A 22,746-nucleotide genomic window follows, 5' to 3' on the forward strand; every position below is an offset into this window, starting at 1 on the left:
AACAAAACGCCGGCACAAATCCATCACTCGGAGGAATATGTAAGGAAGCGTCAGGAGGGGGGAACTCATTGGTTTAATGGAGCGCTGTCAGGAAAAATCAGCGTCAGCGCCGACACCGGGGCAGGATTGATACTTCTGCGGTGACATGTTAAAAGAAAATCGCATGCATTATTAAGGGGAGCGCGGGATCTGTCAGCTGGAGGAACGCCGAGTTAGCAGAGCACGGATCCATACCGTAACCTTTCATGTTCTACGCCCACCACCAGCACCGCCATTACACGCTCAGCACTTTTTTTCTTTCATATTTTGCGGGCGTCACATGTCACTGGGGAGAGGAGATCCTCTGATTATTGTTATTCCAGAAAACAAAAGATGCGAAAGCTGAAGACGGCGAGAAACTGAAGGAAGGGCGGGAATCACTTCAACTTGAAGGAAACCTGTCGCCACATTTTTCACAAAAATTTTTCCATAGAGCCCTATTAAGTAAATGCCACCCTTTTTTTTATCTAAAAATTGTTTCCCTCACATCCCCATATAATCAACTTTGCTATCTTACCTGGCATACAGCCAGACCTTAGAGCAAGTCAGGGGAGGCATGTCCTCCTATTGACACTCACTTCTATTCCCCATTCAACAATTCATGTCATGTGACCGGGGTGATGTCATCTAAGGTCCTTTGCCCACTAACATTTGCAAAATCTGCCCCATGTATGTGTCTGATCACATGATATAACAGCAGCTTCCACGGAATATGGGGAAAGTAGAAGTCCATGAAGGCTGCTGTTATATCATGTGATCAGACGCATACATGGGGTAGATATTGCAAATGTTTCTGGGTAAAGGACCTTTGATGACATCACCCTGGTCACATGACAGTGTTGAATGCTGAGAAGGAGACATGGGGAGTAGTAAAAGGGAATTGTGATGGATGGACACGCCCCCCTGACTTCAACGTCTGGCTGTATACCATGTAAGACAATAAAGTTGATTCTATGGGTATGTGAAGGAACAATTTTTAGCTAAAAGAAGGATGTTCGTTATCGGGGTTGTCCAAGACATGTGCATTTACTTTGTGTTATACTGAGGCTGTGAATAAGGACATAAAGGCTGACCTCTTATAAGATGGGATATTTATATTGTAGTCAGAGTTTGTGTATTGTTATAGAGGTGACCTCATCACTATTGTTACCATTTTCTGCTTATGATTGGTTACAATGTACTTTTTGCTGTCACACTGTCACGTTTCTCAGCGTATCACAGTTGTAGTCGGCACGCTTGTAGCGCTCATCACATTTCGTAATCTTGTTGATTTTTGCTTTCTTCTTCCAGAGTCACTAATGGAAATGTATTCTGTTTAATGACTCTGAAATCCTGTCTGTAATTAGATGTGGGAATTGCTGATACTTGGTAACAGATGATCCTGGAATAATAATATGAGTGATGCGACGCCGCGGCCTCAGTCCTCCCCAATCTACATCATTTCTCATCGCGTTGACATGGCCGCCGCACCGAGAACAAAGCGGCGAGGACGAGAACAAGCCAAGACACAACACACTGAGACGAAATACTCACTTTTATCTCCTCCAGTGTGATCCTTATCTAATAATTTCATTTTTACATTAATACCTTCCAATACCCAGAGACACAAGTATCTGCACCCCCCGGCTATTTACATATGGTGATCAAGCTGTGACATCTTACCCATAATCCTCAGGCTACAGGATCGCATCTGTGTACTTTACTGTGAGTAACTTAGTGGAAGGAGCACAGAGGATTTCAGGAGAGGAGTTGTAACCAATAAAAAGGAGCAATCTTGCTTTTACGTAGGACTGCAGGTCACATCTACTACATGATCTGTACTCAGAGAGATATCCCTGTGTTATTTGTGGTGTTACATAGGACTGCGGGACACATCTACTACATGATCTGTACTCAGAGATATCACTGTGTTATCTGTGGTGTTACATGGGACTGCAGGACACATCTACTACATGATCTGTACTCAGAGAGATATCACTGTGTTATCTGTGGTGTTACATAGGACTGCAGGACACATCTACTACATGATCTGTACTCAGATATCACTGTGTTATCTGTGGTGTTACATAGGACTGCAGGACACATCTACTACATGATCTGTACTCAGAGAGATATCACTGTGTTATCTGTGGTGTTACATGGGACTGCAGGACACATCTACTACATGATCTGTACTCAGAGAGATATCACTGTGTTATCTGTGGTGTTACATAGGACTGCAGGACACATCTACTACATGATCTGTACTCAGAGAGATATCACTGTGTTATCTGTGGTGTTACATAGGACTGCAGGACACATCTACTACATGATCTGTACTCAGAGAAATATCACTGTGTTATCTGTGGTGTTACATAGGACTGCAGGACACATCTACTACATGATCTGTACTCAGAGAGATATCACTGTGTTATCTGTGGTGTTACATGGGACTGCAGGACACATCTACTACATGATCTGTACTCAGAGATATCACTGTGTTATCTGTGGTGTTACATGGGACTGCAGGACACATCTACTACATGATCTGTACTCAGAGAGATATCACTGTGTTATCTGTGGTGTTACATAGGACTGCAGGTCACATCTACTACATGATCTGTACTCAGAGAGATATCACTGTGTTATCTGTGGTGTTACATAGGACTGCAGGACACATCTACTACATGATCTGTACTCAGAGATATCACTGTGTTATCTGTGGTGTTACATAGGACTGCAGGACACATCTACTACATGATCTGTACTCAGAGAGATATCACTGTGTTATCTCTGGTGTTACATAGGACTGCAGGACACATCTACTACATGATCTGTACTCAGAGATATCACTGTGTTATCTGTGGTGTTACATAGGACTGCAGGACACATCTACTACATGATCTGTACTCAGAGATATCACCGTGTTATCTGTGGTGTTACATAGGACTGCAGGACACATCTACTACATGATCTGTACTCAGAGATATCACTGTGTTATCTGTGGTGTTACATAGGACTGCAGGTCACATCTACTACATGATCTGTACTCAGAGAGATATCACTGTGTTATCTCTGGTGTTACATAGGACTGCAGATAATTTCCACTACATTATCATTGTCTCTGTGACAATGTTTCTGTTTATAGCTCCGCCTCCTTGTGTTTCGGGGGCCGCGGTTTATTTGTCATTATGCTTAATTTGCACGTAGTGCTGTGAAGTAAAGGCCAGGGGATGTCGGGCGGGGGCACAGCTGTACTCGCGGCACATTTAATTGCCTCTTCATCCTCCACCTCATTTATCTTCATTTCTTCCCAATTATAACAAATTATCAATAGTCTCTGTTGCCTCTGAGTCTTAATCCCCTTTATTCGGCCGCATTAGTCGCTGGCAGATGAATTCTTGGAGGGAGTCGGCCTGAGATGCCGCGTTCCTCCACCTCTGGCAGATGGCGCCGCTCACAAGAAATGGGACAAAACATTTGGAATTTGTTCCCGGCGATGGATTCGGGATTCAAGCTATCAATATTTTTTCAAAACATAATCAAGGCGTCTCCCGCTCCGAACCCACAAACATCGCGATTACCGAGATTGCGGAGCATGACCGCGCTGGAACGCGTCACAGACATGCATTGTGTCTTTCTGTAACAATTTATTTGAAGGAATTTGTCTTAATAGAAAATAACTTCTGAGTGCAAAAGGCGGAGGGCGGTGCAAGGAGTAGTGGGAGGAGCTAACAGACCAATGGGCATTAATATGTAAAATATGGTTTTTTTTCAACTTTCTCTAGAGTAGTTTTTAAGGGTAGGGGTGGTGCACTTCTCACTGGCCACACCCAGGGGACACTGCTTTGTATGGAGAACCGTAAACTTTCATCTAACTTTTGTTTTATTATAAAAACACTTTGGCAATGTGCAGACTATTCTCTATAGGGACACGGGGGAGTCAGAAAAAGGGCTCCTGATGATAGGTTCCCTTTAAAGGGATATTCCCACAACGACAAGTTTCTTAAATGTACTCAGTATAACAAAATAACACGTTCTCTAATTCACTGTTATTAACAAAGCATTTCACAGATCCAATCTGTCTTTATCAGTCCTGGTGTACACAATTTCGGTTGCCCCTAGACATGACCCTTTAACTTCTGATTTGGGTTGGGGAAGCCTTCTTGGATTTCGCTGTGCCGGTCGTGGAGCTGAGTTTCTCTCTCTCTTTGCTCCATGCACTCTAGCCCCACCCCTGCACTCTAGTTCCACCCCTGCACTCTAGTTCCACCCCTGCATTCTAGCTCCGCCTCTGCAGTCCAGGACGGAGCTCACTCACTGATGCATAGACACTAAGTTCCTGCAGGCACCAGCAGCATGAGGAGTACTACAAGCTACAGGCAGATAAGTTCTTTATCTGGTGATGCACAGCAGCTTTAGTGTGTTGTGGAATAGCTGAGATGTAGGAGAGCTGAATGTGTCATTGTGTGCAATAGGCATCTCATGTATCTTATCATCTCTCATCTCTCTCTTTCTATGTGTCAGGTACTAGTACAGTGTTCAGAAGCCAGATGAACGTGTATATAAACCCTGTATCCTGATAATCTAAGCACATTTTCAGCTCCCAGACCTAGAGAGATCATAATGGGCCACGTTTACTTTAGTGAAGTCAGAACTTCACTAAAAGTGCTCTGCCTGTATAATGTTCGATGCAGCGAACCCTCCACTGGCCCGACAGGGTTCCCCGTTTTTTTTTTGGTGCACCTTTAACATAAGGCGTGCGACATTTGCATGTTAAATACTGCGCTTGGTCCGAATCAGTCGGACCAATTGCCGGCACATGCTGAGCCACAATAGAGTTGCATGCGACACAATCGCAGCCCAGACACTTCTTAAATACCTGTGCAAGCCGTTTTGACCTACAAGAACGTGCAAAATCCAACAAAAGTGTGGCGCAAAGCCCTTAGTAAATGTGCCCCAATATGTCTGCTTAGAGTCCCCACCCACACCCTGGAATCTTACACTGACCATTACTTTGAGTGATAGGAGCTAAAGCAGCAATACCATTGTGATGTAAAGGGTTAAAAATTTTCTTTATTGTGTTAAAATCACAAGGGGATTTAAATGTGAGAATTTTCTTTCATGGGAATACCCCTTTAATGCAAGTGAAGAGACACTGTGGAGCTGCCTGCCATAGCATCAGGATGTCTGCAGTGTAATAATATCACATGTTATGGATCATACATGGTACAGGGTCAGGAGGGGCTGGGATGTCTGCAGTGTAATAATATCACATGTTATGGCTGATACATGGTACAGGGTCAGGAGGGGCTGGGATGTCTGCAGTGTAATAATATCACATGTTATGGATGATACATGGTACAGGGTCAGGAGGGGTCGGGATGTCTGCAGTGTAATAATATCACATGTTATGGATGATACATGGTACAGGGTCAGGAGGGGCCGGGATGTCTGCAGTGTAATAATATCACATGTTATGGATCATACATGGTACAGGGTCAGGAGGGGCTGGGATGTCTGCAGTGTAATAATATCACATGTTATGGCTGATACATGGTACAGGGTCAGGAGGGGCTGGGATGTCTGCAGTGTAATAATATCACATGTTATGGATGATACATGGTACAGGGTCAGGAGGGGCCGGGATGTCTGCAGTGTAATAATATCATATGTTATGGAAGATACATGGTACAGGGTCAGGAGGGGCCGGGATGTCTGCAGTGTAATAATATCATATGTTATGGATGATACATGGTACAGGGTCAGGAGGGGCGGGTATGTCTGCAGTGTAATAATATCACACGTTTATGGATGATACATGGTACAGGGTTAGGAGGGGTTGGGATGTCTGCAGTATAATAATATCACATGTTATGGATGATACATGGCACTGGGTCAGGAGGGGCCGGGATGTCTGCAGTGTAATAATATCACATGTTATGGATGATACATGGTACAGGGTCAGGAGGGGCCGCAGTGTAATAATATCACATGTTATGGATGATACATGGTACAGGGTCAGGAGGGGCCGGGATGTCTGCAGTGTAATAATATCACATGTTATGGATGATACATGGTACAGGGTCAGGAGGGGCCGGGATGTCTGCAGTGTAATAATATCACATGCTATGTATGACACATGGTACAGGGTCAGGAGGGGCCGGGATGTCTGCAGTGTAATAATATCACATGTTATGGATGATACATGGTACAGGGTCAGGAGGAGCCAGGATGTCTGCAGTTTAATAATATCACATGTTATGGATGATACATGGTACAGGGTCAGGAGGGGCCGGGATGTCTGCAGTGTAATAATATCACATGTTATGGATGATACATAGTACAGGGTCAGGAGGGGCCGGGATGTCTGCAGTGTAATAATATCACATGTTATGAATGATACATGGTACAGGGTCAGGAGGGGTTAGGATGTCTGCAGTGTAATAATATCACATGTTATGGATGATACATGGTACAGGGTCAGGAGGGGCGGGTATGTCTGCAGTGTAATAATATCACACGTTTATGGATGATACATGGTACAGGGTTAGGAGGGGCCGGGATGTCTGCAGTGTAATAATATCACATGTTATGGATGATACATTGTACAGGGTCAGGAGGGGCTGGGATGTCTGCAGTGTAATAATAACACATGTTATGGAAAGTGGGTTCCTGGGATGCAAAGTTTATCAAGGAGTTTATTCTGGCGGTCATATTGGAATTTTCATCACTATGGGGTAGTTGGTATTGACCTTTAGGTTGTTCCTTCCCCTGGATCCACACTGTAGGACACTGTAGGATTATGGTTTGGTCTCGTTTCTTATTACAGTCTTATCTGCCATTATAAAGTTTTCCTGGCTGCAGGCTGCAGTGCACGATCAGATGTCAGGGGGCGCTATGCACTGACTGGTTGATATATGGATTATGTGTCTCTTAATGTAACTGCAGTGTAAGAGATGGTGTTTTTCCAGAATTCTGACTGCAGCTCTGGGTGTGAGTAGAGTATCTGATGTTTTCATATTATTTACCAAGACCAGTGCAGCGTGTACTATGTGCAGTTACCTGTGTAATGCGCAGGGGGCGCCAGATTCAGGATTTCTGGTGTCCGTTCTTCATGAACACTGCTCCGACAGAGGGCACCACTTTTTTTTTTCTCATGATGAATAGTGCAGCCACTTCTTATAATCCTGTCCACTAGAAAGAACATGCGAAGTCCTTAGTAAATGAGCCCCACTGATCACAATTAGAGACACTTTCTGATCCCTGCGAGTTATTGCTGTTATTCTGCACCATGTGATAATTTCCTTCATTATCTGACAAACCCGATGTAACTGGCGCAGAACTCTCCAGTTGTCATGGACTTTGTATAAATGTTGTTTTGTTGTAAAGTGAGTGAAACTCTCCGGCAGAAGGTTGTCCAGATGAAGGCCAAAGGGGTGACCCTACCAGCCGGAGCAGAGCTTAGTCAGTCCAATCCTGTGATTTATAGAATATTGCATCTTTACAACATCACAACTCATTCCAGTCCCCTAAGAAGGCCGGTCACCCCCTAAAGACAAATGCAGGAGAGGACAGAATAACGCAGAGAATCTCCATGGGGAATTGTTTCTTCACTGCAGGTGAAATTGCCGCCAGTTCAGAACAGGGTAAGGATCTGTCTCCTCATACAGAGTCACTAAGTTTGAGTATTTGCACTGAAAGCCGACTCAGCAGTGACCAAACCTCTCATTAGCAGAAAGAATCAAGAAACTAGCCTCGTCTTTTCTGAGGAGCAGGTTGTGTGGGGAGAAGTGTCCACCGTTCATTTTAGTGATTGAAAGCAAGTTTGTTATTTGGATTTGATGGGAAAAATTACGTTTATCAACAAACTGGGGAGAGACTGAACGTGAGGTGTGTAAAGAAGTCAGTGAAAGGAGGTGGAGGAAGTGTCATGGTTTGGGGAATGTTTTCTACAGCAGGAGTTGGAGCTCTCATACAGCTACATGGCAGAGCAAATGCAAGTATCAGAACCTTCTTCAACATCATGCTGTTTCTTAAAATCATTAAAACACTGAAATGGCCACAGCCCAATAGAAACCTCTGGAAAGTGGAAACCTCAGTGACAAAGTTTTGGCCAAGAAACCCACAACAGTCACAGAACTGAGGAAGAGACCAGAAGAAGAGCGGAGAACGGAGGCCGCTTTGGGGGGTCCTCACTTTATTCTCCAGGGGCCACTCTGGGGGTCCTCGGTCAATTCTCCAGGGGCCACTCTGGGGTTCCTCACTTTATTCTCCAGTGGCTGCTCTGGGGGTCCTTGCCTTCTTTCTCAGGGGCTGCTCTGGGGGTCCTTGCCTTCTTTTCCAGGGGCCACTCTGTTGATCCTCAGTTAATTCTCCAGGGCCGCTCTTTGGGTCCTCACTTTATTATCCAGGGGCTACTCTCGCGGTCCTTGCCTTCTTTTCCAAGGGCTGCTCTGGGGGTCCTTGCCTTCCTTTCCAGGGGCTGCTCTGGGGGTCCTTGCCTTCTTTTCCAGGGGATGCTCTCGCGGTCCTTGCCTTCTTTTCCAAGGGCTGCTCTGGGGGTCCTTGCCTTCTTTTCCAGGGGCTGCTCTGGGGGTCATTGCCTTCTTTTCCAGGGGCTGCTCTGGGGGTCATTGCCTTCTTTTCCAGGGGCTGCTCTGGGGGTCATTGCCTTCTTTTCCAGGGGCTGCTCTGGGGGTCCTTGCCTTCTTTTCCAGGGGCTGCTCTGGGGGTCCTTGTCTTCTTTTCCAGGGGCTGCTCTGGGGGTCCTTGCCTTCTTTTCCAGGGGCCGCTCTGGGGGTCCTTGCCTTCTTTTCCAGGGGCCGCTCTGGGGGTCCTTGCCTTCTTTTCCAGGGGCCACTCTGTTGGTCCTCAGTTAATTCTCCAGGGCCGCTCTTTGGGTTCTCACTTTATTATCTAGGGGCTGCTCTAGGGTCCTCACCTTATTCTCCAGGGGCTGCTCTGGGGGTCCCCGCCTTCTTCTCCGCTGGCTGCTCTGGGTGTTCCCGCCTTCTACTCCAGGGGCTTCCCTGATGGACTTTTCCATCTCCTCCAGGGGGTGCTGGGGGTCCTCGTCTTCTCCACCTGGGGCCCTTCTACTCCTTGTGCGACATCTTTGATTTTTCTTCAGTTTCTCCTACAGTTTTGTCTCCTCTTTGTTTCACACATTTTTGGGAAAGTTTGGACGGGTGCAGGGATTTTCAGCTTTTCGTGACATAATTATTAGAAGATTACTTCACCTCGGCAGTGACAGACATATTTTTTAAGTATGACTGACTGATGGACGGCCGGGGAATAGCAGAATTAATGGGCACATCTCGCGGCTTTGGCAGGACTCGCCAGTAATTACATCTCTCCAGCACTTGATACATTTCTGGATGCGGACCAGTAAAACCATCACTGAGGCTTTTCCAATCTGACACTTTAACCTGCTCTAAATCACGGCGTCTGAGGGGGGCTTTGAGGAGCTGGGGGTTTGTTTTAATGTTTCGTCTCTTCTCGTCACCTGCTCCAATTAAATTGTGCAGAAAATAAGTGTCTGTCGCTGTTTACATAGAGATAGATGCGCAGGAGGACCAGCAAGTGCAGAGGTAATGGCTGGAAAAGTAGCTAAATAGAAACATACTGAAGGTGTATACTATGTATAAAGTTACCAGTCGGGGCTCATTCTAGCCCTTTAGCTGCCTGAGGCAGCCCCCCCCCCCTCGGATATCAGGTGTTCTCCTATTAAACCTTAATAAAGCAAAAACATATGTGTAAAAATACAGTATAAATGCATCATTCTGATTAATTAAAGGGGTTGTCCAAGGACTGAAAACCAGCAAACCATATACAGCTCTTCTAAGGTTCCTGTATACAGTCCCCTCCCCCCCCCATTGAAATTACTGTATATACTGTCTTATATATACAGATCCCTACCCCAATTTTAGATCTATATATACCACCCTATATACAACCCCTCCCACAGTTTGATGAAATACTGCGCCCTATATACAGATCCTACCTGCCCCCTATATACAGTATGTTAGCAGCCCCAGAAACAGTGCCCCATTGGATCATGCTGCAGCCCAATTATAAAGCTTGCCCAATTCCATAATTTTACAGTTTAAAATGTAAAAACAAAACCCTCTTACTTGGAGTTCTTGTCTCCCGTGAATGTCTTCATCACCGCGACCCAACCAGAAGTGCTTGGGTCTTCTAGAGCAAGAGTGCGGCGCAGAGAAACAGGCCGGTACTGCATATCTTAAGACACCAATGCCATGGATATACATGGCATTATGTGAGTGGCACTTGCCCGAATAGCCCACATTGCAAAATTTCAATTATGCCGCCCCCTGCAGGGCTCCGTCATCTGCCGCCTGAGGCTGGATTTTCATCTCGCCTCATAGCAAATTCAGCCCTGGACACAGTAATTACATAGATAAATGTATGTAGGGGTTATGTAGACATCCAGTAATTACATAGTTATGTATAGTTACATCTTTACACTGGTTACATAGTGAGAAGTGATATATTTAAAGTATTTACATAGATACATTGTATTACAGCAGGTCATTACACAGATATAAATATCTCATGAATACATCCAACAGTTACCTAGATCCATAGAGTAATTACATACATGGATACAATAGCTGGTTACATACACATGAACTTTACTAAAGGAAATCTAGCACCATGATCAAGTCTAGTACACTGACCTGCTGGTGTGTGTCCCCTCTGGCAGGATCTGCACTTTTTTAAAATTTTGTATGCCTAGTTTTTACAAAAAAAAGGCTTTTAAAATTGAGGGGCCCCGGGCTCCATAGATGTTAATGGAGCCTGGAGCCCCTCATGCTCATTTGCATAATTTTTAAAGCCTTTCTAATTGAAAACAATGTCATAGAAAGCTTGAAGAAGAGCAAATCCTGTCTGATGGGGCACACATATAGGAGTTATATTCAGAGTATTTACATAGATACATTATATTACAGTAAATGCATATCCCATACATATGCGGTTACATACAATAGCTCTATAGATATACACAGGGGTCACATAGATACATCGAGTAATTAGATAAATACATAAAGTGGTTACATACAGATTTACTTATAGAAGCTATTTAGAATGGATACACTATATTACATTAGATACATATCCCATTACTATTTACAAACGTTACCTAGTTACACTGAATAGATACACAGTATATGGTGGGAGCATGGATACAGTAATTACTTAGTTACATATGGAAGTTCTAAATGTAGTTAGATATAGAAGTGCTACCACTTGCAAAGGTACATAATATTACGGTAGATACTTAGAGACATATACATATCACATGAATACCTGGTTACATACAGTAATTATATTGTGGTTGGTTCTATACATTATATACAGTATACAGTAATATTTATTCCTTACACTGGCTCCATACAGTAGATATTTGCAGCAGTTTTGATATTTAACATATTTGATCCCTTTCCATATAATCTGTATCCTAAACTATAACATTACTATAGTGATCTGTGTACAGGGGGCTTCTATAATTGCAGCAGTACCGGGGTGGTGGGGGGTTTCCAACACTTTCTTCTATATAAGACGACAGAGAGTGAGGCTTGTACAGAGAAGATGCAGGGGATTTTGGGAAAATGTCCAGCTCCCCCCCCCCCCCACTCTTGCAGGTGACTTTGGGGGGTCTCGGGCTTCTCTCTTTGTTGTATCTGCTCTTTATTCTGCAGTGATGTTTGATCGGATCTTGTGAGCCTGGCACCTTCTGGAGCGTCTTCCAGGCTATTAAGCTCTTCTAAATATTCGCTGCACCTGTCCGGATCATATATCTCCGCTGTCAGGGAACATATGGACAGTAAATAGTGTTCCTCCAATAACACGGATAATACGAGGCGCGCGCCGCTCCCGCCAACTTCATCTCATTTATTTGCTGTGATTTATGGCCTAAACCCACAAATACTGGAAAACCTGATGTTACACCAAAAATAACTGCACTTTACAGGTTTCTTCTAAAGAAGGATCATGTATCTCTCTCCATGTAGGACTGCGGGGGTCACCAGGCTGCATGAGGGGGAGGGGCAGTGTATATTAGGGGTAATAATGGTCAATCATCAAGACCTATATGGGGATATGAGGGATATGGAGGAGATTCCCAGAGTAACCGCTGACTGTACACCTGGTGAGACATGCACCCACTATTCACCGGCAGGATCTGCCGCACTAGTCACCAGCAGGGGGAGCACTTGCTTAAAAACTGACCAAAAACGGGTTCAAAACTCCATGTGTGGCATCACCCTAAGGGCTAGCTGTGTACATGATTACTGTCTCTGGAAGAAAGCAAGAAGTTCTCACTGACAGCAAGCAGAGATCTTGAAAAGAAAGCTGAATACTTCCTCCACCAGGACGTGTTGTGATGATTATGGGTTTGATCCTTTTCTCTCGCTGCAGGTGGAAGCGAATCATCGTGGGATAAGGAGAAGCTGCAGTCTCCCATCACCACCGGCAGCTCCCAGCATGCACTGGGCCACATCACCCTGTCAGGACAGTCCGGCATGGGGGGCGGCCACCCATTAAGTCCTCTTCAACAAAATCACCTGCTGTCCAACAGTAAGTACACATCCATATCCTTGTACTCCAGTCACAGCCAGAGCTGCATGCACATATCATGGAAGCACCTAGGACAGTGGTGGCGAACCTATGGCATGGGTGCCAGAGGTGGCACTCAGAGCCCTCTCTATGGGCACCCGTGCCATCACCCCACCACAGACTCCGCCAGACAGGACTCAAGGCCTCTTGCAGTCCTAACCAGCCCAGGACCCTAGAAGGAAGCTACAATGATAACCAAAGCTTTTTCTCCTTCTTTCTACTGTATTGGTGTCCTCAGGCGCCTATACAATTTAAACATGTGACAGAGTAATAAGCTACTGTTTAAATTGTCGCATCGGCACTTTGCGAAAAATATGTGGGTTTTGGATGTAGTTTGGGCACTCGGCGTCTTAAAGGTTTGCCATCACTGACCTAGGATGTATTGTCCGCTATCCTCATGCTGTGAAAAAATGTATCTGCGATTAAAGGGCTGCTCCTGTCGCGTGGACGTGCAGATTGTTACTTGCAACTTTTCATCATCATCATAAGATTTCCTTTCTCCTTTCTGATCACCGCTGAGGGATTTTTACAATGTATCGATCAAGTGAATTCTGACCACGACTCTGCTGATACACTGTAACAAACGATCATGGCCTGTTCTCAGACAGAGGTCTTGCATATGATGAAGAGGGAAAACGCAAAGTCGCTAGATGGTTATGTGGAGCGCGGTACAGCCGTATCTCATCCAGATCTTCTGCGGTTTTTGTGAGAACATGTAGTGAGTCGGCAACGGATTGATCATGCATTTGGCTTTTTGAGTCCATTGTATGTTATACTCTAGTTGCAACCAGAGCTGCAGTCACATGGGGGCTCATTTACGAAGGGTCCTTCGGCCGCACTTTGGTCGGATAGTCCGACAATTTCCGATCCGCGCCGCATTTAGCAGAGGATTTTGGCACAGCTGCTCTGCTTTCATGCGACACAAATCGGGGGGGGCGTGCCATCGGACGATCCGACTGATTCGGACTGAGCGCGGGATTTAACTTTGAAATTGTGTCGCAAGACAAGCACTTACATGCACCAGGAAGAAGAAGGTGAACTCCTGCGGACCTGAGCGGGGAAGCGACACATGCAGGAAATCGGGCAAACTATCTACGTGAATCGCAGGAGAATTCATCCTCGTCGGACATTCCGGATTGGGGATCGCGCAGGGACCGGGATGTATTATACTTCAGTCACATCCAAAACTGCAGCAATAGTTCTGCTGTTACTTTTTGCCTTTGTACGTCAGAATATAGGTCGGGAAAGAATTGTGAATGCAGATCTGGAGGTGATTGAATATAAGACCTGATATTACTCCGGACACTTGAGGTGTTTCATCCTTGCGGGTCTCAAGGTTCAGTTCTGGATACTTGGTATACAATGTAACTAATTTCTGAATGATACAAAGTGTCCAGGTCACTGTGACTCCCATCATCTGTGTCCTGCGGGGGCTCCCCATCATCATGTAACATTCTGGGGGTCATTATTTTGTGTCTTTTACCGTGACCCCTGATGTCTGGTGATATAATGACTCGTCTCCTCTTCTGTGTTTTTTAGGATTAGACCTGCCGTTCATGGTGATGCCCCACCCCCTCCTCCCCGTCAGCTTACCTCCCGCATCTGTTGCCATGGCAATGAATCAAATGAATCACCTTAATACTATCGCCAACATGGCCGCAGCTGCTCAGATGCACAGTCCCCTGTCTAGAATGGGGGCCTCCGTCATCAAGGTAAGAACAATGGCTGCCGCGTCCGGGCCAGACCCCCCCCCCCCCCCCATAATGACTGCGGATAACGAGACGCCGCGTCCTGGGCAGATTCCCCCCTGACAATGGCTGCCGGGTTCTCTGATCTCTCCGCACCGCATGTCAGACGAGGACAAGGCCCCCTTCGGCTTTAAAGGGTTAACCTCTATTGACTCTGCATGACATGACAGGTGACTTTAACCCCTTAGCTGCTGCCTGGCTGCTATCAATATGGCGGCTACTCCTGCGTCACATCACATCTATGTAATTAAGCAGCGCTGCGTCACCCAGAGCTACACCAACAGGAAGGATATCTGTGCAGTGGTCTAGGAAAGCTGGGTGAGAACCCATTACTTTGGTATAGTATGATTGTCACCCAACTCTCCCAGACACATGGATCGACATGTAAGAGATGGGCTCACGTGGAAAAGTGAGCAGCCAATCAGCAAGCTTCCAGCCATGCCCGCATCTAGCACGCCTGTGATTGGCCGGGCTGGACATGTATCAGATCCGAAACACATTGTGTTTACCACTATTATAATAATAAAAGGCTCATTTAGAAGAGGCGCCATCAAGTTACTTTTCTTGCATATCTAACTACCAGTCTCTGTACTATTGGCATTGTAGAGTTCTACAGTGTTAGTCATAGTATTAATTTCATTTATATTCTCAGTCAGTACATTGTATTGCCGTAGTTATTATTTGGCCGTGGTGCTGCAGGGAGAGGATGTGTTCAGTCATGCTGTACTATGACTCTACTCGCTGGGAATCTGTGGCCCATCCAATTAAGAATCAGTACAGGATAAGTAATGTCATGTATGTACACAGTGACTGCACCAGCAGCAGAATAGTGAGTGCACCTTTGGGGTATAATACAGGATGTAACTCAGGATCAGTACAGGATAAGTAATGTCATGTATGTACACAGTGACTGCACCAGCAGAAGAATAGTGAGTGCAGCTCTGGGGTATAATACAGGATGTAACTCAGGATCAGTACAGGATAAGTAATGTCATGTATGTACACAGTGACTGCACCAGCAGCGGAATAGTGAGTGCAGCTGTGGGGTATAATACAGGATGTAACTCAGGATCAGTACAGGATAAGTAATGTCATGTATGTACACAGTGACTCCACCAGCAGCAGAATAGTGAGTGCAGCTCTGGAGTATTATACAGGATGTAACTCAGGATCAGTACAGGATAAGTAATGTCATGTATGTACACAGTGACTGCACCAGCAGCAGAATAGTGAGTGCAGCTCTGGAGTATAATACAGGATGTAACTCAGGATCAGTACATGATAAGTAATGTCATGTATGTACACAGTGACTGCACCAGCAGCAGAATAATGAGTGCAGCTCTGGAGTATTATACAGGATGTAACTCAGGATCAGTACAGGATAAGTAATGTCATGTATGTACACAGTGACTGCACCAGCAGCAGAATAGTGAGTGCAGCTCTGGAGATCGTTATCTCATTAGCAGAGGGTGTGGCTGTGTGTGGAGCTGCTGTGTGTTTGTGCTCCTGAGCTCCTGGAGGAAGATCTGCCCGCCCAGGGCCTGCTCTCTCCTCTCCCAGGGAGGGAGTTAGGTTCCTGGGGATGAGTGAGGGAGCCAAGTCCCAGGCTCCTGCTTCCCGGTCTAGGCCGGCGGGAGGCAGGAAAGGACAGCAACCGGCCAGCGCTATGGAGGACTCAGGGGTGAGACGTTCCACCCGGAGTCGTAGCAATACGGCTCCTGCTCCCCCTGAGAAGCGGAGAACCCAGAAGCTGAATGCCCAAGTCGGTGCGGGTGAGAGCGGTCCTTCCGGGGCTGGAGCCATGAAGCGGAGTGCTCACAGAGGTAAGGCTGACCATGCGGGGGGAGGCTGGGCGGTGCAGGGGCCCCGGGAGTCTTTGTCCACCTATGCCTCCCGGGTCCAGAGCCACCTCTGTGAGTACGAAGAGGCAACTAAGACCATCAGGAGGCTCCGGGAGGAGCTGCGTTGTGCCCGTGCCAGGGTGAATACAGCAATGGGGAAGCAGAGGTCAGAGATTACCAGTGAAATTAAAAGACTAAAATCAGACATTGAGAAGCTTCTTATAAGAAAGACTTTTATTAGCGAGAACGGCGGTCCATTCAAGGAAAAATTGTTGAATGATGACAGATTTGCAGACATGGCTGATAACAGAGAGCAGAGGCTGAAGGGGTTGCAGCCTGCGAGCCAGGTGGAGGAGGAGGATGATGATGATGATAACGAGCAGCAGTTCCCACCTGGCGGCCTGCAGGAAGATCAGCAGGCCTCGTGCAGTGGGCCCCCTGCAGGACAGCCAGCAGTAACACCTCGCTCGGGGGAGGACAGTGACACCGGCAGCCAGGGAGGGGCGCTCATGGCAGAGATCCGGCTGCTCGAGTCCCCAGTGCGCATGGAGAACTTTTCTTTTGGTGACGAACTCCCAGAGGAAGCCGCTGGGGGGAGCAGCCGGAGGAAGAGTAAGAAGACCAGGCCAAAGCAGCAAGAAGAGGTACGTTTCATCTTTACCCCCCTCCCTGTACACCCCCCCGGGCAAAGCGCAGGGTCAGCTCACTGTGCAAGCCCTGCTACCCAAACCCCCCCGAGTTCTGCTGTGGACCCGGTGCAAAGGTGCAGGGAGATTACAAAGCCAGGTGGCGAGGCGCAAGGCTCCATCTCTGCTTGTAGTAGTGGAAATGGAGCAGGGAAAGCATCGGCTGAAAGGCCGGACACTGAGTGTCGCCCCGCGGGGGGCGCTCCATCTAGCACTGGCACTGTGGCCTGCTCCCCAGGGGGAGGGGGGGGCAGCCTGGTGTCGGCGTCGGTTACGGGTCCCAGTCCCAGTCCTCCCAGCGGTGGCGATTTCTCCATGGGAAAAAAAGTCCTGTTTTGTATTGGAACTGGTAATTCTGAAAATAGACATCCTGTAGAGACTGGCGAAAGACGGACGGCGAGCAAACGCAAACTGACATCTGACGCCGAAGAAGCAGAGGGCAAAAGCCAATCTGGGGTTGGGGTCACCTCTGGACAGATCATGCAGGCCGGGGGAATTGGTTCTGTGGAGGTGGCCTCTGCCCCTATGGCCAGAGATGCTGAGGCTGTCCTGCCGTCCGTCGTTACTGCTGGTCCAGCGAGTGTGAATGGTGCTGTGGCTGAAGGGTCGTTATCAGGGGTAGAAAATGCAGGTGATGGTGGTGCTGTGAGTGGAGATGGTGGTATGGAGAGAGGTATTGCTGGGACTAGTGGTGCTGCTATGGTGGGAGGTGATGTTGTTACTATGAGTGGAAGTGTTGCTGTGGATGAGGGGGCTGTTGTGAGTGGCGGGGCTGCTGTGAGTAGAGATGGTGGTATGGAGAGAGGTATTGCTGGGACTAGTGGTGCTGCTATGGTGGGAGGTGATGTTGTTACTATGAGTGGAAGTGTTGCTGTGGATGAGGGGGCTGTTGTGAGTGGCGGGGCTGCTGTGAGTGGAGATGGTGGTATGGAGAGAGTTATTGCTGGGACTAGTGGTGCTGCTATGGCGGGAGGTGTTGCTGTAACTGGGGAGGTTCCTGTGAGTAGAGATACTGGTGTGGCTGGAGGTGTTGCTGGGACTTGTGGTGATGCTATGGTGGGAGGTGATGGTGTTGTGGGATGTTTTGCACGTAATAAGAGGGCTGTTATGGGTGGGGGTATGGTGGGGTCTGGTCCTGTTGTGCCCCCAGCGGTGGCAACCCCCAGCGGTGGCAGAAGTTATGCCAGTGTCACTGCTGGGGGAGATTTCGCATCCTCCTCGTCTTCGGGCCCTAGGGGCAATATTTTGCAGCAGCGTCTTCTGGAAGCTCTGAGAAAAGGGGAAAGATCAATCACTGTAGAGGGTGGAGAGGTTGATCTGTCCTTCTGGATAGAGAGGCACGGCCTTGGAGCCTTCCGAGAAAATAGAGGGGGGGAAACTGCATGGTCCCTCCCGACAGCCGGGCCAGGTGGCGCCCGTAGGAATGTGGTCCGTCTTAGGTGGCGGGGCAGTGATGCGTGTCCACCTAGAACTAAGGTGGTTGAGCTCCTCCTAGAGATGGGCTTCAAGGCGATAGACATCTTTGCCTTGATTCATCCTTATGGCACATCTGAGTTCGATGTCAGTTTTGTTCGCCCAGAGGGACTTGAGCTCTTCTGGGGGAATTATGAGCTGAAAAAGAACATGCCCGGTTGGCGAGACTTTGCTGTTCAGGCAGTGTCTCGCCAAAACCAGGTCAAGAAAGTGACCGTTTTAACCCGTAATGAATCACTTTCTTGCTATGACATCATGACTTGGCTCGGGAGGTATGGTGAAGTATTGGAGACGCCAAGGAAAAATCGGGACGAGTTTGGTATCTGGTCAGGGGCCTGGACCTTTATGATGAAGTTAAAGGTTTCAGGTAACTCGGTTGCCCACATCCCTTCATCAGCCTTCCTGGGGAGGGATCGCATCCAGATCTTCTACCAGGGTCAGCCTAAGCTGTGCCACAGGTGCGGTGACCCCACACATTTCAGCGCAAACTGCACCGTGCAGAAGTGCGCGTTGTGTGGGGGTGTCGGCCATCTCGCTGCATCCTGTAAGCAGATTCGGTGTCACCTGTGTGGTGACTTAGGTCACCCATTCAGCCGTTGTCCTCGTTCTTTTGCTAATGCGGTTCTGGCTCCGGTGGGTGAAGGCCATGAGGCCGAATCTGCTGGGGAGGGGACTAGCAGAGGCGGAGGAACTGAGGGGCCAGGGAAGAAAGATAAGAAAGTGACGCCATCACGACAGAGGCGTCAGGAGAGGCGCCAAAGGGACAGGGAGGTGGGGGAGTCGCGGGTCACTGCCCCCGGCCCTGTCCTACAGCCCAATCTTGTTGCTGAGGCCCCGAGGAATGATGAGTTGGATGAGGAGGTCAGGAGGATCCAGAGGGAGGAAGCGGCCACGCTCTCAGAATCCTCCCATTATGAGAGTATGGATGAGGATAGTAGGGCGTGGCTACAGGAAAAGCGCAAGCAGGGCAAAAGGAAAAAGAAAAAGAAGGGAGATTTACAATCTTCTCTCACCCTGACTCAGAAGCCAAAGGAAGGTAAAGCTGATTCCCCTCTGGTTGGTCTTTCCAACCGGTTCCAAGCCCTTGACAACGTCTCTGCCTCAGAGGTTGAGGGTGAGGTTCCGGAGAGGGCGGGAGGGCTTTCAGGAGATGCTGAGTCTCCCGCTGAGGATGCTTCGTCCTCAGAATGGGAGACTGACCTGGAGTCCGGAGACGAGGATGAAAGAGCTGATATGGACACTACAGTTTCAAAAAAGAGAGGGAAAGGGTCCTCTTCTGAAACTGAAGAGAAGGGCGGTGGGAAAAAGAAAGCCGTCTAACTCAATCACTCATGATGGCGGCACCCACTCCGTTGACGCTGGCGTCCATTAATGTCGCCAGCATTAAGTCTGATGCGGCTAGATTTGCGGCCTTTGATTTTCTCGGCCGCGTTGAAGCCGACATTTTATTTTTGCAGGAGACCAGGCTGCCAGATTTGGCGGCCGTGTTTAAAGCTAAGAGGGAATGGAGACACGGGCCTTCCTATTGGTCTCTTGCGGCCGAGCCGTATAGCGGAGTGGCGGTACTTTTTACCGCACCGGTAGAATGCCGACGAGTTATTGAGTTAGAAATGGGGAGGTGCCTGATCCTGGATGTCCTCATGAAGGGACAAGAACTTCGCCTAATTAACATCTATGGTCCCCAGTCCAAGTGGGACAGGAAGTGTCTCTTTATGAGGATCAAGCCCTACCTTTTTACAAGTCGGCAGGTGGTCTTTGGAGGGGACTTCAATGCTGTTACGAGGTCCCAGGATAGGGGAGGTTCCAGAGACAAGCTGACTTATGATAGCGTCGCTCTTAATAGCATAGCTAGTGAGGCTCGCCTGGTGGATGTCCACATCCGGCACACCCCAGGCCACGCGGGGTTCACATATTATAGGGGTAGCTGCAGGTCTAGAATAGACAGGTTTTATTTAAAGGAGGAAGCCATTTCTTCAGCAGTGTCCGTTGTTGAGGTGGAATTCTCCGATCACTGTCTAATTTTGTTTTCTCTGAATGTTACAGAGACCCCCCGGATGGGAAGAGGCTATTGGAAGCTCAATTCGTCTCTCCTGGAAGAAGCGGAGATCAGACAATCCTTTGAGGACTTTCTTCAGAGCCAGGTACCATTGCTGGGCCTTTGTAGCAGTAAGTCAGAGTGGTGGGAGATGCTCAAGAAAAGGGTGGCGAGATTCTTCCGCCAGCTTTCGAGCCTCAGGAGCCTGGACAGGTACCGCCTGTATCAGGGCCTGAGGAGGAAACTCGAGCATCTCGTCTCGACTGGAGGTAGTCGTGAGGACATCTCCAGAGTGAAATCCTTGCTGAAGAGGTGTCAGTACGATAGACACGCATCTTTGGTTTTTGAGAGGGATTACGGGAAATACCGCTCGCCCGACCCTTACAGAAACTGCAAGATGTCAGTGAATGGTAAAGTTGTCACGGGACTGGTTGACAGTACGGGATCCCTGAAAAGGTCCAGATCAGGGATTCTGGAGGTCGTCAGATCCTTCTACTCGCACCTCTTGGGTAGGAAGGATCTAGATCGGGATGTGATGTCGGCTTTCCTGGCTGAAACTGTCCCTGAGCCAGGAGTAGACCCCTCTCTTGATGTTTTGACCGAAGTGATCAGGGAAGAGGAAGTCAGCCTGGCGATTGAAGGGCTCGCCCTCAAGAAATCGCCAGGTCCGGATGGCTTAACATCCGAGTTTTATAAGACCTTTAAGGACGCCTTGGTTCCCCTCTTGACTGAGGTATTCAATGAGTGTCTTTCCTCGGGCGCTCTGCCGAAGTCAATGAGGAGGTCAGCCCTGATCATTCTGTCAAAGGGTAAGGACCGATCTCGTGTTGAGAACTGGCGTCCCATAGCGCTTCTCAATACGGACAGAAAGGTTTTGGCAAAGGTGCTGTTTAATCGGCTGGTGCAGTTTGCGCCCCGGCTCCTTTCGGGGACCCAGCACTGCTCTGTTCCAGGCCGCAGTACATTTAGTGCTGTGCTCTGTGTCCGGGAGGCAGTGGAGCAGGGCAGGGCTGGTAACTGGAAGGGGTACTTGCTGTCCTTGGATCAGGCAAAAGCGTTTGATCGGGTTAACCACGAGTACCTCTGGTCTGTCCTTCTGAGGTATGGCCTGCCGGGTGGGTTTGTCAATTGGCTTAAGGTTTTGTACGCAGGGGCAGAGAGTTTCCCGCTTGTGAACGGTTGGATTGGCCGCTCTTTTGAGGTCGGGTCTGGTGTTCGCCAGGGTTGTCCTCTGAGCCCACTTTTATACGTGTTCGCGATTGACCCATTCCTTAGGAGGGTTGATCGTGGGCCGTTGGTGGGAGTCGGGATGGATCGGGCAGCACCGGAAGCCACTCTTAGAGTGGTAGCGTATGCCGATGATGTCACCGTTTTCGTGTCCTCGGGAGGGGAGGCGCAATGGGTGATGTCAGAGGTTGACCGCTACTCAGAGGCTTCTGGGTCCAAGATCAACCGGGATAAGTGTGAGAGTCTCTGGCTGGGAGAGGGAGGTCCAGGCTTTGATCTCCCGGACACTCTTCCAGGGCCCCAGGACTCTGCCAAAGTTCTCGGCATCGAATTTGGCCAGGGGGATTACCCCATGCAAAACTGGGACGGCAGGCTTAAGATCGCCGCTCAGAGGGTGGACCAGTGGAAGGGTTGGTCTTTGACCCTCAGAGAAAGGGTTAATCTGATCAAAACCTACCTGCTCCCGTTGATGATTTATCTGGGCAGTGTGTGCATGTTGCCGGAACCCCTCTGGACTCGGGTGTACAGTCTGTTCTTCCAGCTGTTATGGGGGAATAGGCTGAACCTTATCAAGAGGGAGGTTACTTACCGCACGAGGAGACAAGGAGGGTTGTGTATGGTCAACCCTGTGGTGTTCCTAGTGAATACCTTTCTTAAGATCAATGTTGCAAACCTCTGGAAAGAGAGGGCTCCTCCGTGGGTATACTCCTGCAGGGGATGGTTTCGGCCTTTCTTCCAGGAATGGGAGACAGGAGGGCAAGTGAAGGATCTTCGCACACCGCATGGGCATCTTCCGGCTTACGCTACCCCGGTTCTGAAGGTGATTCGCCGGTGGGGTCTGGGAATGTGGGAGATCAGGACCATGTCGAGGAAAGTCCTTGACAAGAGGGTTCTGTTGACCCATTTCCAGAAGCCTCTGGCCCTCAGGGATTGCCCAAGTCGGGATCTTGGGGTGGGTTTGAGTTTATTGAATTCCATCAGGATCCCCTTGAAGTTTTGGGACGTGACTTGGCGCTGCTTCCATGGAAAGCTGTGTGTGAGGGACAATCTGAAGTGTAGGAGCTCTGAGGAAAGGG

General features: G+C 48.2%; 1 protein-coding gene across 1 annotated transcript in view; it reads left to right on the top strand.

The window, feature by feature from the left end:
- The window catches only part of DACH2 (dachshund family transcription factor 2), a 226,968-nt gene that overhangs the window by 140,310 nt on the left and 63,912 nt on the right, over positions 1-22,746 (top strand). Inside the window, exons 4-5 of the mRNA XM_072123223.1 lie at positions 12,463-12,621; positions 14,200-14,372. Of these exons, the coding sequence (XP_071979324.1) occupies positions 12,463-12,621; positions 14,200-14,372 (332 nt within the window). The remainder of the gene's footprint in view (positions 1-12,462; positions 12,622-14,199; positions 14,373-22,746) is intronic.

This window comes from Engystomops pustulosus, chromosome 9 (genome assembly GCF_040894005.1).
Source record: "Engystomops pustulosus chromosome 9, aEngPut4.maternal, whole genome shotgun sequence".
NCBI classification, from domain to species: Eukaryota; Metazoa; Chordata; class Amphibia; order Anura; family Leptodactylidae; genus Engystomops; species Engystomops pustulosus.